Raw genomic sequence first — 12279 nt, 5'->3', positions numbered from 1 at the left:
GCTGGTTCCATCGCCTCTGTAGACCAACAGGAAATTCCAAAGAGGGATGAAAAAATGGCTTCAAACTATATTGTGTGAAACTGAAATCTTATGAGGAAAATCTGTCCGATCGATCAACAAAACAATACGTTTAGTCATGTCACCGCAATCCGGAAGCCTGCGTTAACGCCACTAGTGGTCTGTCTGTAGTGCAGTTCCATACGAACGTGTAGAGACTGAGGTTCACAAGGTAGGCCCCGCTAAATAGTCTTAACTCGTTGTAGTTGTCAGACCCGGATGGACTGAACCAAGACCCAATGGAACGCACCCCTCGGCGCAGAGACCCGCCCACCTGGCTCAAGGAGAACCCTGATTATGAAGTGGAGGGAGACATGTTGGAGGTACTGTGACAACATCTCCACTTGTCTCCTTCTGCTCCATCATAATACATGATCTGCCTATCTGATGATTTGATCCTGATCTCCGGTATCTCTTAAGGGTTAGGCCGATTTTTTTATTAATGTCGTAATGTGTAAAAAAAAAAACGTATATAAATGTAACCACTCAACCTTTGTCATTCGTTTGTGTCTTCAGCTTCTAGTAAACAGGAGCAAGAGGAAGAGGAGGAGGAGGAGGGCGGACAAGGCTCTGACCGGCAGTGAGAAGGTCAAGATCATTCACATGAGGACGGGCAAGAAGGTGAGAGCAGATTCACCATCACAGCGTTGTCTGTTTCTTATTAAAGCTCTGATACTTTCTACTATAGCGATAAACATTTTCCAACTTGTCAGACCCACAATTTTCAGTGATTTGTTGGCCCTTGAAAATTAAGTCGTGGGTTGCCCTTATTTGAATTATTTGAACAATGCAGCTAAAACAAAATGCAGTAATCGGGCAATGATTTAGTGATCAGACCTGCAAAGCTATTTAAAATAATTATAATTTTAGTTATATTCACGTTTCAAGTAAAAACATAAATATTTGTTGTAATGTATCTCAAGCAATCCAATATGACAGAATTAGAATTCAGTGGATAGTGCCCCCTTTGGTGTATCAGTTGAATGGCAGTATGCGGTGGTGCTGATGTGAGTGTGTTGCTCTGTATCTCCAGGTGGGGGCGTCCTTCTGCCCCATGCTGCAGGACCTGAGGGAGTACCTGGAGGAGAACCTGGAACACGCTGTGGCCCCCGACTGGTCCGACACCGTCCGCCACTCTGTACGTACACCATCCCTCTTTAGTAAGGTGTAGTAAGAATGTAACCATGGTTGTAGCTATAATCTAGCTCTTGAGTAAGCTCCACCACTTCCACCGCTTAGGGCTGGGGAATTAATCAAATATTAATCGTGATTTAGATTTTTGGGTCAAACGATCTCCATACTAATATAATTGAGTTGAAGAAATTGCATAGCTGGATACGTATTCTCACATTATTTGCGACTAACATTTTGTATTATTTTAAGGGGAAAATGTAATTCTTGGGCGTGCACACCCCCTCACTGACCCCCGTCTCCCCTCTCTCAGGGCTTCCTTCCAGAGAGCCTGAGTGACCGCCTGCTGACCCAAGACTCGGACATCCCCAAGAGGGGCCGGCGGCGGCACCACCACCACCGCCACCATCGGCCGGCCGAGCCCACCGTCACCGTGGTGACCAACCCGCTGCTCGGTGGAGTCGAGGAAGAGGAGGAGGAGGAAGAGGAGGAAGAAGAAGAGGTTGAGGAGGAAGAGGAAGAAGAAGAGGAGGAGGAGGAGACGCTGGTTTCGGACGGGGCCTACATGATGGACGAGGAGGACCTGGACAGCTCCCATCACTTCCTCACCAGCGCGGACTTTGACGTGAAGATGCAGGTGGGGACCTACGACAGCTCGGACCAAGAGGCCCTGCTTGACGACGTTGTCATGGTGCCCAAAGACTCTGACTCCTCCTCTAGCTCGGAGGATTGACCAATCAACACTCGCCCCACCCTTCCCCGCCCATGGACTCGGTCGGCCTTTTTCAACAAAAAAAAATCATGTTACTATAGTCATTTCTTTTTATTTTATCATTAACTTCTGAAATTATGAATGAATGTCTGATTTGTTTCATGTAGGTTGTTGTTTCTTGTTTCGTCAGGAAAGTAGCAGCTTTGCATCCATAGGTTTTCTCTCTTCCTCTCCATCATTCAAAACTGTTCAGTCACGCCCACCTCGGACAAACCACACTGAGCGAGCACTACCCTCAATACAAGCTCTCTCTCGCTCTGCCTCTTTCGTCCTCTCTCTCTCCCCCGGCCCACTCACCGTTTGCATTCCCAGTCCCGACCCGTCAGGGACCACTCGCTGTGTAGAGAACCACGTCTCCTACCCCAGAACCTCAGCGCCGTCCCCCCGGCACGACAGCGCATCGATGGGGTGGAGGGACACCCGCGTACTGAGCAAAGTCTACAGGCCCACTGAAGACCACCCCCAACCCGGACCGACAAGGACCCCTCCCCTCTTTGACAAGTCTCTTCCTCCCGGATCTGATCGTTTGGCGGCATCAGACTGTTGTGTCTTGAGTCCTGGAACTGCAAAGGGCTCCATCGTGTTGATGTACATTTGTTTTTTATTTCACTATCGGGGGGGGAAATGATGGAACTGTGTGTGGGAGGGGGGGTGTATTAGTTACTGATGCAGTGCAAGGAGGAGAATGTGGGCTGTATTGTACAACATAGAGCTGGTCTGTTGTGTGTGTGAAGACGACCTGCTACAAGTAATTATTCTTGTTTTATGATTTGACTTATCTATGTTATGAATAACAGCAATCTACAGTGAAAACTGTGTCACCTAGTGTGTATTTTTGTTAGATTTGTTTATGAATGAGAAGGAGCAATAAGGGAGAATTTGTTAACTTCTCTGTTTCCTGATGAAGCTCAGCGCTAGCAACTTACCAGTGTGGTCATGCTGTGGTCTATACAAAACACAACAGGTCTACTTGGCATATCCCACACTCATTCAGTTGTCTGTGAACTACTATATATTACAGTAGTTATTGTTGGGAGGCCAGGTGCAGGTGCAGATACAGGTATTGTTATTTATTGGCTCTCTGTAATATTACAACAGAAAGGGAAATGCGGTTTGCAAAAAATGTGAAGCGTTTTGCAGAAAAGAGTGGATCAAATTGAACATCAATATTTGCCCTCTGCGTGACGAGTGACGCTATTTCCCGAAATAAAGGAAACCGGAAGCAGTGTTTTTTAAACTCGATATTTCCTTAGCTGATTAATGTATCCATAGTTCCTCCAATAAGTAGATGGATGTAGCTCCCAAGCTCTCTGACGATGGAGGTAAGACGGTAGACATTTCAATGGGTTATTCTAAGCCGAGAGATGACATACAAAGATAACTCGTTGAGAAGGGAGTGTGTACAGGGTTTCCTCAAGAGGTTGAGTTTAGAGGAACCTGCCATCTCTTGTTGACATACAACTTTAAAACTATGCAGAGTTGCCAAAAGGGGTTATTCAAAGATTCCCTACGATTGTGCGAAGCAATAAATATAACATCTGAATGGCCTCTGACGTAGTTTGAGTTGATTAAAATGTCTATTATACAGAATGAGGGCACACATATCGCTCCCTTTATTTATAACAATTGCAGTTAGACCTGATTACGAATTGACATATCGATAACTATTAACTTTAAAACTAAGTAACCTCTTATTTTTCTACGAAGCTATTCCAAATCACGAATCTCTAACAATATTGTTCCTATTGTTAAATAGGATGCGTATTTACAATCGATTTACCAAAACCGGACGTTATCTCTGAAAATACGTATCTTCAACAACAATAGCAAAGAATGGAGATTTGATCGTGTTTTTAGGTGTGTTTTTTTTGACAAAAGTCAAGACAATAGATCGAGGTCAGATGATCAGAGCTATATCGTCAATAGATTATTTCTGCCTTAGCGCTAGCCTGTTGCAGTATAGTCCATCGATTGTTTCTGTCTGTGGGGTTAGCTCGTTGTGTTGCATGCGGAGCCGACGTAGCCCACTAGGCGACATATATGGCTGCTGCTACTTGGTGTAAACTTGGTATTCCAAGTGAGCTACACAACTGTATAACGATCAAATTACAGCATTGTTAACGGTGAACACCTGGTTTAGGCTGGCGCATAATCCAACACGTTGTAGTGAATCTTCTTGGGACCAAAACCGGCAGGTTTTTCTGGCTAGCCCTTTAAGCTAGTTAGCTGCTAGATTTTTCTGGTGGCTGGCTAGCTCCATGTATTATAGGTCATTGTCGTCCTCAGTGGATCAGATAACTCTGGTGGTATTTTAATGTGTGTAGTAGCCTGTCGAAGACTTGTCCACGTTGATCTTTAAAGTATTAAGGATGGATCTGAATTTTTACTCTGATCTGTCGGGTAGCTGTGGGCAGAATGTCGACACGGAGTTCTTAGACACTCAGGCATATGGGGAATACTCAGAGAATAAGGTAATATTAGCAGTCAACGTAAAAAATCATGTTTAATATAAAGCGGTTATACGGGTGTGTTAAACCATCTGTCTTCCCTACTTAGTTTCCAGGCAGCAGTGACAATTACCTGACCATCACCGGATCAGGGCACCCTTTTCTGTCTGCAGAGGTGAGAGAAACCCTGGTGCACCTGTACATTTGTGCGTCGTTTTATCAATGATAAATGTCTTATTTAACGTTTACTGCTCACCGTGTCATTCATCATTCATGTCTCCTTTCTACCCATCCAGCAGACATTTCATACCCCAAGCCTAGGCGATGAGGTATTCGAGATCCCTCCGATTTCCTTGGACCCGGATTCAGCCCTCAACGTCGGCGATGTAGTGTCCCACTTTGGGGAGCTTTCAGATGGCTCGGACGGTGTGGTTGGACAGGTTGGCTCCAGAAGCCTTGTTAGCAACCTGGTGGTCGGAGCCAACGATCCGTCGTTCGCCTCCACCTTCGTCAACAGCGGCTCCCAGGGCATCGAACATCTGAACCTGGGGGTGATGAGCCAGAGCGGAGCTGGAGCTCTGCTTAGCTCTTCGGCTCTGGTGAGAAATGTAAAACGCCACTCAAATTGATTTCAAACTATGTTTGTGTTGCTCATACTGTATGACTTGGATGTCCATCCCAGAAAGTAACGGTCTATTTGGGACTAATCTAGACCACTCTTCTACAGGAACTGGGGAATTCGAACGGATCCCACTTCAGCAGCTCCTCGCCCATGACCATCGACGTGCAGCTCGGGGACATCGGCCACGGCCTCCTGGGCAGCAGCCAGCTGTCCACCATCAACCAGTCTGAGCTGGGGCTGGGCCTCAGTGCGGGCAACATCCTGCTGCAGACCAACTCTCCTGATCAGCCGCTGTCAGCCACCGCGTCCCCCGCCGGCTCCCTGCAGGACGACGACATGGACGACTTCCGGGTACGTCGTCGTCGTCCCCCCCCCCCCCCCCCCCCCCAACAAGCCCTGTGTATCATGACTGACCTGTCAGTCTGTCTGTCTTTAATGGATGAAGAGCAAGCAATGAGGCTGTAATGTAGTGAAAACAAGCTGGCTGTCGCCTTGCATGACAACCATGCATGACGACAGCAAGCTTGTCGGTAGCAGATGGGCTAGTGCCTTGCTCAGGAACACTAGCTAGGAGGAAGCGGGGATAGAACCACCCACCTTCCGGTAGGCTGGTAACCTGCTGTACCTCCTGAGCCACTGCCATTTTGGAATGGAATGCAGGGTGGGCCGGTCAAAGCCCAGAATAGGCGTCGGGTGGTAAAGCACCATTCATTTTTTGCAGCCAGATGTGAGGGCACAATTCTGTTATGGCTAGGGTGTCTGGCTCCCAGCTGAAAGGATCTGGGTTTCGATCGCTACCTCAATGACATGCATCTCAATTCACTGTTTGCTATACCAAATTATGAAATGGTAAATCTGCTAACTGTTTGGTGCTTTACACACATATTATTAATATTTGCTTCATTTGCTGACGTGTACATGATATCGATAGATCTTTTACACAGCAGCCATTTTGACATGTAATGGGATGGTCCTGGGGCACATAAATGGAACAGGTATTTCTAAATTGTTAGTGATTACACCAGTGTTTACCTTCAAGAACATGTCAAAATGGCTGCTGCGGTTCCTAAATGACAAAGAGAGAGATAATCCAATAGTAGGGAACGATTTTCATATTGCATCCAAGGGCTTTAAGTACTTGGGGATACAGATCACCCCCAAAATTCAAGATATAATCTCAGAAAATTATAACCCAATTCTATCATCTACCAGTAATACTCTGAAGAGATGGTCAGATCTTCCCATATCTCTGATTGGTCGTATAAACATACTTAAAATGAATATCTTACCAAAATTCTTGTATCTTTTTCAATCTATCCCACTTAGCCCCCCACCTACCCTATTTCCTAAACTGAAGGAATTAATGACTAATTTCATTTGGAATAACAGGCGCTCAAGACTTAGGATATCCTTACTTTATCTGCCATATGATAGAGGGGGCCTACAAGTGCCAAACTTTCTATGGTATTACTGGGCAGCCCAGATCAAGGCAATAATGCACTGGTTCTCAAATGAACCTAAAAATTCCTGGGTTGAAATAGAAAATTACATCACATCCCCCTTGCCATTAAAATTATATTTATTTTCTGATTCATTAAAGAACCTGTTAAAGAACACACACAACCCCTTTGTTAAAAACTCCATCATAGTCTGGCACAAAGTGCAATCACATTTAGGTATTGATTCAGACATATCAGGGTTCACCCCAATATGGGGAAACCACCAATTCCCAGCAGGAAGAAACGACTCAGGGTTCAAATCATGGGCAATGAAAGGTATTAGTAAAATCAGGGACATGTATAATGCAGATAAGGTATTGTATAGTTTTGAGGAATTACATGGTGCTTACAATATACCCAGGAACCACTTCTTCAAATATTTGCAAATTAGGAGTTTTATTTTGAAAAAATACAAACAACAGATAAACAAACCACCACTGTCCAGTCTTGAAGAGGTTATACTAAATCATATGCATAGTCGTGGTCAGGTTTCGGTGACTTATAACTTAATTGTGGAAAACTCCAATGAATCTTCAAATGACAAGAGAATGAAGTGGTCCAGTGACATGGATACAGAAATTTCTGAGGACGAATGGGAAAAGGTGTGTCACACAGCACAGACTCAAACTATAAACACCAGGTTTAAACTTATACAGTATAAATGGATTATGCGCACATATATAACTCCTTCCCTTTTGCACCGCTTCAATAACAATAACCCTGACCTCTGCATTAAGTGTGGTCTTGAAGAGGGCACACTTTATCACTGCCTGTGGACCTGCCCTAAAATAAGGGAATTTTGGGAAAAGGTAATAGAACGAATCTCTGACATAAACTCCACCAGATTGCCCGTCTGTCCTAAACTGTTCATTCTTGGACTTGTCCCAACAGACTTAAGGTTATCCATTACAGATAAAAAGATGGTATATATGTGCTCACTACAAGCTAAATACTGTATTGCCACTTCATGGAAAGCTATGGAGGCACCTTCTGTCAATTTTTGGTTCAAGACCCTGTCCAATACTCTGGCCATGGAAAAAATGACTTATGCTAAAAGGGGGAAGCTACAGATTTTCTACAAAGTATGGAAACTATTTACAGACTTCTTGGAAAGTCAACAAGATGTACAAGATGTATAGGCTGTATACTTTAACTTTCTGACAGTATTGTAAGAGGTTTTTTTTTTTTTTTTTTTTTTTTGTCTTTCTTTCTCTTTCTTTAATGTTGTTTTGTTTCTGTTGTTGTTGTTTGTTGTTGATGTCTTTTATCCAAAAAGTATTTTCCTTCTATGTTGCTAAGCATATGTATTTTCATGTATGTTGTTGTACAAGTTGGAAAATGTAATAAATAAAATTCAAAAAAAAAAAAAAATGGCTGCTGCGGAAAGGGCCTTCTGCATGCCTGAAGTAAACCCTTGCCATGACTCCTTCCGGGCCAGGCTACTGCATGTGTGGACGCTGCGAGCGGTCTGGTGGTGGCCTCCCTGGTGATTATTTTGTGTTTGTTTTCCCTTCCTCCTGCCACCACCACTCTGTGCTCTGAAGAGTGTCCTGGTCGACTCCCCCATGTCCCTCTCCTCTGCCTCCTCCTCTGGTCCCTCCCATATGCCCCCCCGCCCCACCCTGCTGGCCTCGGCCCCCATCCGGAGAGGGGGGGGCAAGCCGGCCACACTGGCCTCGGTGACGGCCCTGGCGGCGGCTGCTGCGGCCGGCAAGAGGGGCCGGAAGAAGAAGGACCCCAACGAGCCCCAGAAGCCTGTGTCGGCGTACGCGCTCTTCTTCAGGGACACGCAGGCCGCCATCAAGGGCCAGAACCCCAACGCCTCGTTCGGAGAGGTGTCCAAGATCGTGGCCTCCATGTGGGACAGCCTGGCCGAGGAGCAGAAGCAGGTGAGCCCCCCCACCCCTTTAGAAAGAGAGGAACCCCAAGGGGACTGGCTGGCTGGCTGTTTGGTGGATGGATGGATGGATTGGTCTCTGCTGCTTGTCGACTGAGTGATATTTAACAATAACGAGCCAATACCGATCCTAGCTCAATGGCTAACTAAGATCCAACTAAAGCCAAAGCTAAATATATGTGATTATAAATGTATGCCATTGTTGCTGCCACATTTCGTTGGGTATTGTTATACTCTTGTTATGGATGAATAATCCATAAGTAATGGTTCTTTCTCCTTTTTACCCGCCAGGTGTATAAAAGAAAAACAGAAATGGCTAAGAAGGAGTATCTCCATGCGATGGCAGCATACAGAGCCAACCAGATGTCCCAGGTACCCACCCCCTCCGCCCCTTCTCTTGGTCCCTCTCGTTAACCTGCTTGTCTTCTGAACCCCGTGGCCCGCTCCTCAGATTCAAACGTTCATGTTTTTACCCAGCCCTCCAGCGAGGTGATGGAGACCAGCCCCTCCCCCCCGCCCCCTGCTCCCCCCCCCGCTCCCCCCGTGGTCGCCATGGTGCCGGCCGCCCGCCTGGCCCCCAGCGGGCCCCTGGAGGAGAACACCATCACCAACATCTGCGCCTCCAACATCATCCTGGACGTGCCCGAGGTCACCACGCGCTCCCGCACCGGCGCCAACAAGCCCACGCTGCCGCCGCTGGGCAGCGTCACCATGACGACCTCCTCCTTGGTGCCCCCCGGCGTCACCAAGATCATCATCTCGCGGCAGATGCTGCCGGCGGGCGGGCAGGTGGTGACGGTGCTGCCCAGCGGCGTGCGCACGCTGCAGCCCGTGGCCACGTACAGCGCCGCCGCCCGCCTGCCGCCGCCGCTGCAGCAGATGCAGCAGATGCAGCACGGCCCGCCGCGCCTCCAGCAGATGGCGCCGGCACCGCCGCCGCTGCAGATGGCGTCCAAGCCCCGCGAGGCCGGTGTGGCCTCGGCCATGTCGGCCGCCGGCGCCGCCGTGCCCCCGCCCCCGCTGCAGATCAAGATCGTCCCCGCCTCCGTCCAGGGCGGGAAGGGCGGGCCCATCATCGTCACCACGGCGGCGGCGGCGGTCCTGTCGGCCAGCGCCCTGTCCACCGCCGTGTCCGGGCCCAGCCTGGCGCTGCAGGTGGTCAACTCGGCCCACCTGGACGGCCACGCGGACGAGGAGGTGGTGGCCGAGGTGTTCTCGTCGGAGGAGGTGAGCCAACACATCAGCCCAGCGTTCTACGGTCTAGGTGCTTGTGTTATGATTGTGGGGGGGGATTTTGTTAAGGCAGTAATGCAACTTGACTTGCATCGGGTCAACATTCATACCCATCGACGTGAATGGATAATGTCTGTTGGTTGATGATGAAACATAATTGTTACATTTACTTCAGTGGGTAAATTAAGTCATTTGAGACGGTTGTTCGTAACTTATAGTAGCCGTGCCCCCCCGACCTTGGCAACTGGTTCATTAATGTATCAACCTCCGGAGAATTGAATGCTTTACAACCAGAGTATGCAAACCCCACGTCCACACCAGCGTTACGGCAACTATAAATGGCTTGGGAGGTGCGTGGATTTTCCACGCAAACTTCCCCAACCCTACGTCACGGCGACTTTAAAGCCTGCTACCCTGGTATCACGGCCCATATGAACTAACTCGACTCAAGCGATAGTTTATTGAGTACTGTCTGATGATGGCGCGCGCTGCATTGCAACGTTGAATCCTCATGTTGGTTTGGGGTTCCCAGACGGACATGGAGGTGGGGGACGCCCTGGAGGGCCACAGCATGTGCGTCCGGGCGGGCTGCACCAACCCTGCGGTGGACAGCACCGACTGGGACCGGGAGTACTGCAGCAATGAGTGCGTCGCCGACCACTGCAGGTGGGTAGCCCTACAGCCAAGGCTCCCATCAAAGAAACCCAATTGATGGAAGAGGACGGTTGTTGTATTGGGCTCTTCTTTCCATTTTTAGAATGGTACTTCACGTGGGGGGCAAAGCAAATGTTGTCCTGTGTCTCGTGATTCAAGAGTTTATCAAATGCGCTGTAAAACTTGCGCGATATGAGCCTTTACGTTCTTAAAGGAGACGTATTGTACCACCAGGTGTGAGTGTGATTAGCCCCATATGACGTCTGTGCTGGATAAATGAGCAAGTTTACTTCAGTCGACTGGGTAGGCTGGTAGACTGATCTATCCAGCACAGATCTAGGTGGACACGCCCACTAGTGATGTCGTATGGGGCAGATTTTCGAAACTGCTTGTAAGGCTAATCGCACTCAAACCTGGCGGTATATGTCTCCTTTAAAACAAGCCACACGTGATCTATGTTGGTATGAAGCCATTAAAAAAAACGGCTAAAACACAAAATATAATGATAATGGGTAAATTTTTATGTCAAACATAATTCTGGCGTTTGAGTTCTTCCACCTGATTGGAGGCTTGTACCGCCTACAGATTTTGAGACGAATAAAGCACTGCTCTGGTTGACGAATCATGATGGTTGTGTTAGACACCATTTATGTTGCTTTAGATGCAGCCGGTGGTTGGACAAAGTGATGCATGATGGAGTGAACTGCTAAATGCATCTTACAGACACATGCCTGTCTAGTATGTACATATTCATAATAACATACTTTGGTTTCTTCTCTCTCAGGGATATCTTCATGGCTTGGTGCTCCATCCGCAGTCACAACATGGGCACGGTGAAATAAAGACGGTGACAGTTGAAACGGGACTAAGACTAAGACACCCCCCTCCCTCCCCCAGACTGAGGACCTTCAGTGAGAACATCCTATTTCTGCACACCAGACACTAACATCAACACCTTCCCCTCCAGTCTTCTGCTGAGCTTGAAAACAAACACACCGAAAACAGGATTTTCTTTTATGACTAGTCGTGACTTTATTTTTATCGTCCATATGTTGCTGATGTGAGAAAATAAAAGCGAATCATGGTTGCGCCCTGTTGACTCTAGGGAGAAATTACAGTCAGATACCTTATTTGTACTTAGTCAGGTGTGTGTGTGTGTGTGTGTGTGTGTGTGTGTGTGTGTGTGTGTGTGTGTGTGTGTGTGTGTGTGTGTGTGTGTGTGTGTGTGTGTGTGTGTGTGTGTGTGTGTGTGTGTGTGTGTGTGTGTGTGTGTGCGCGCGCGTGTGTGGGGCTCTATGGTGAGCATGATGTATATGTATTTTAAATGCAGGAAAAACGTTTTTCAGTCAGTTTTCACCCAGTGGGCCGGAAGACCAGCATTTAAACAATCCTATTTTATCATTACTGGATTCTCAAAATAATGGAATTTAGCAACGGGGCACTACAAAGGATTTATTTTATACAACCTTAATAACCGAGAAGCTTAAATGTATTTGTTTTCTGTTACAAACGTATGAGAATCCGAAAAGCTACTTTTTTGTAAATGTGAAAAAAGTCATATGGTCGTCTCTTGCCGAAAGGAGACGGTAGTTCAGTGTTAAAGCCGCCGTCCCCAAGCGCCCGGTCTGCTTTAGTGAGGGAACCATTTGTAGCAGCAGATGGATCCTGTATAATGTATCTCCACTCGTTATACAAAACCACCTCCTGGGGGAATCGGTGTGTTGTCCGACGGCTCTCGGTTTGAGTCCCTGACTGAAACCTTCTGCAGTGTTTCAATGTTGTAGAACGGAACTTGAGAAATGTAGTTTTGCGCCCCAAGAAAACCGTTTGTATGATGGAGAAGTTTAATCTTTTGTATGATGGCTGGCGGCCCCCTGATGGTTCCATGTCGAGTGCCAGAGGGTGGATCTGTACAAATGTTTGTTTTTGACTTTCGTTTTTTCGAAATAAATGAGCAAGAAGAAAAA

The 12279-nt window shown here is 47.3% G+C and overlaps 2 protein-coding genes across 12 annotated transcripts in view; both read left to right on the top strand.

The window, feature by feature from the left end:
* chd8 (chromodomain helicase DNA binding protein 8) overlaps window positions 1-3186 on the top strand; it is a 24807-nt gene extending 21621 nt beyond the window's left edge. For 3 of the 4 annotated variants that reach the window (XM_030364710.1, XM_030364709.1, XM_030364708.1), the window contains 4 exons: window positions 264-380; window positions 574-678; window positions 1091-1195; window positions 1502-3186. In XM_030364710.1, the coding sequence (XP_030220570.1) occupies window positions 264-380; window positions 574-678; window positions 1091-1195; window positions 1502-1921 (747 nt within the window). In that variant the 3' untranslated portion in view covers window positions 1922-3186. The remainder of the gene's footprint in view (window positions 1-263; window positions 381-573; window positions 679-1090; window positions 1196-1501) is intronic. The other variant, XM_030364711.1, reaches the window with a different exon arrangement.
* On the top strand, window positions 3156-12279 carry tox4a (TOX high mobility group box family member 4 a). 8 transcript variants are annotated; one of them, XM_030364719.1, is made up of 9 exons: window positions 3156-3282; window positions 4517-4582; window positions 4707-5006; window positions 5120-5380; window positions 8073-8417; window positions 8717-8797; window positions 8903-9652; window positions 10191-10324; window positions 11097-12279. In XM_030364719.1, exons 1-9 carry the CDS (start codon window positions 3277-3279, stop codon window positions 11152-11154), a joined length of 2001 nt encoding a protein of 666 aa, XP_030220579.1. In that variant the 5' UTR covers window positions 3156-3276; the 3' UTR covers window positions 11155-12279. The 8 variants fall into 8 exon arrangements, with proteins under 8 accessions (XP_030220579.1, XP_030220580.1, XP_030220578.1 ...); XM_030364720.1 differs by having other exon boundaries at window positions 4704-5006; window positions 5135-5380; XM_030364718.1 differs by having other exon boundaries at window positions 4704-5006.

This window comes from Gadus morhua, chromosome 8, assembly GCF_902167405.1.
Source record: "Gadus morhua chromosome 8, gadMor3.0, whole genome shotgun sequence".
NCBI lineage: Eukaryota > Metazoa > Chordata > Actinopteri > Gadiformes > Gadidae > Gadus > Gadus morhua.
The sequence above is the reverse complement of the archived record's forward strand: the minus strand, read 5'-3'. Positions and strand labels throughout refer to the sequence as shown.

Coding starts and splice junctions, on each gene's coding strand:
- tox4a (XM_030364712.1), top strand. CDS start 4,330: ATGGATCTGAATTTTTACTCTGATCTGTCGGGTAGCTGTGGGCAGAAT. Junction 4,432..4,516: donor GGGAATACTCAGAGAATAAG/GTAATATTAGCA, acceptor TTCCCTACTTAG/TTTCCAGGCAGCAGTGACAA. Junction 4,583..4,703: donor ACCCTTTTCTGTCTGCAGAG/GTGAGAGAAACC, acceptor CTACCCATCCAG/CAGACATTTCATACCCCAAG.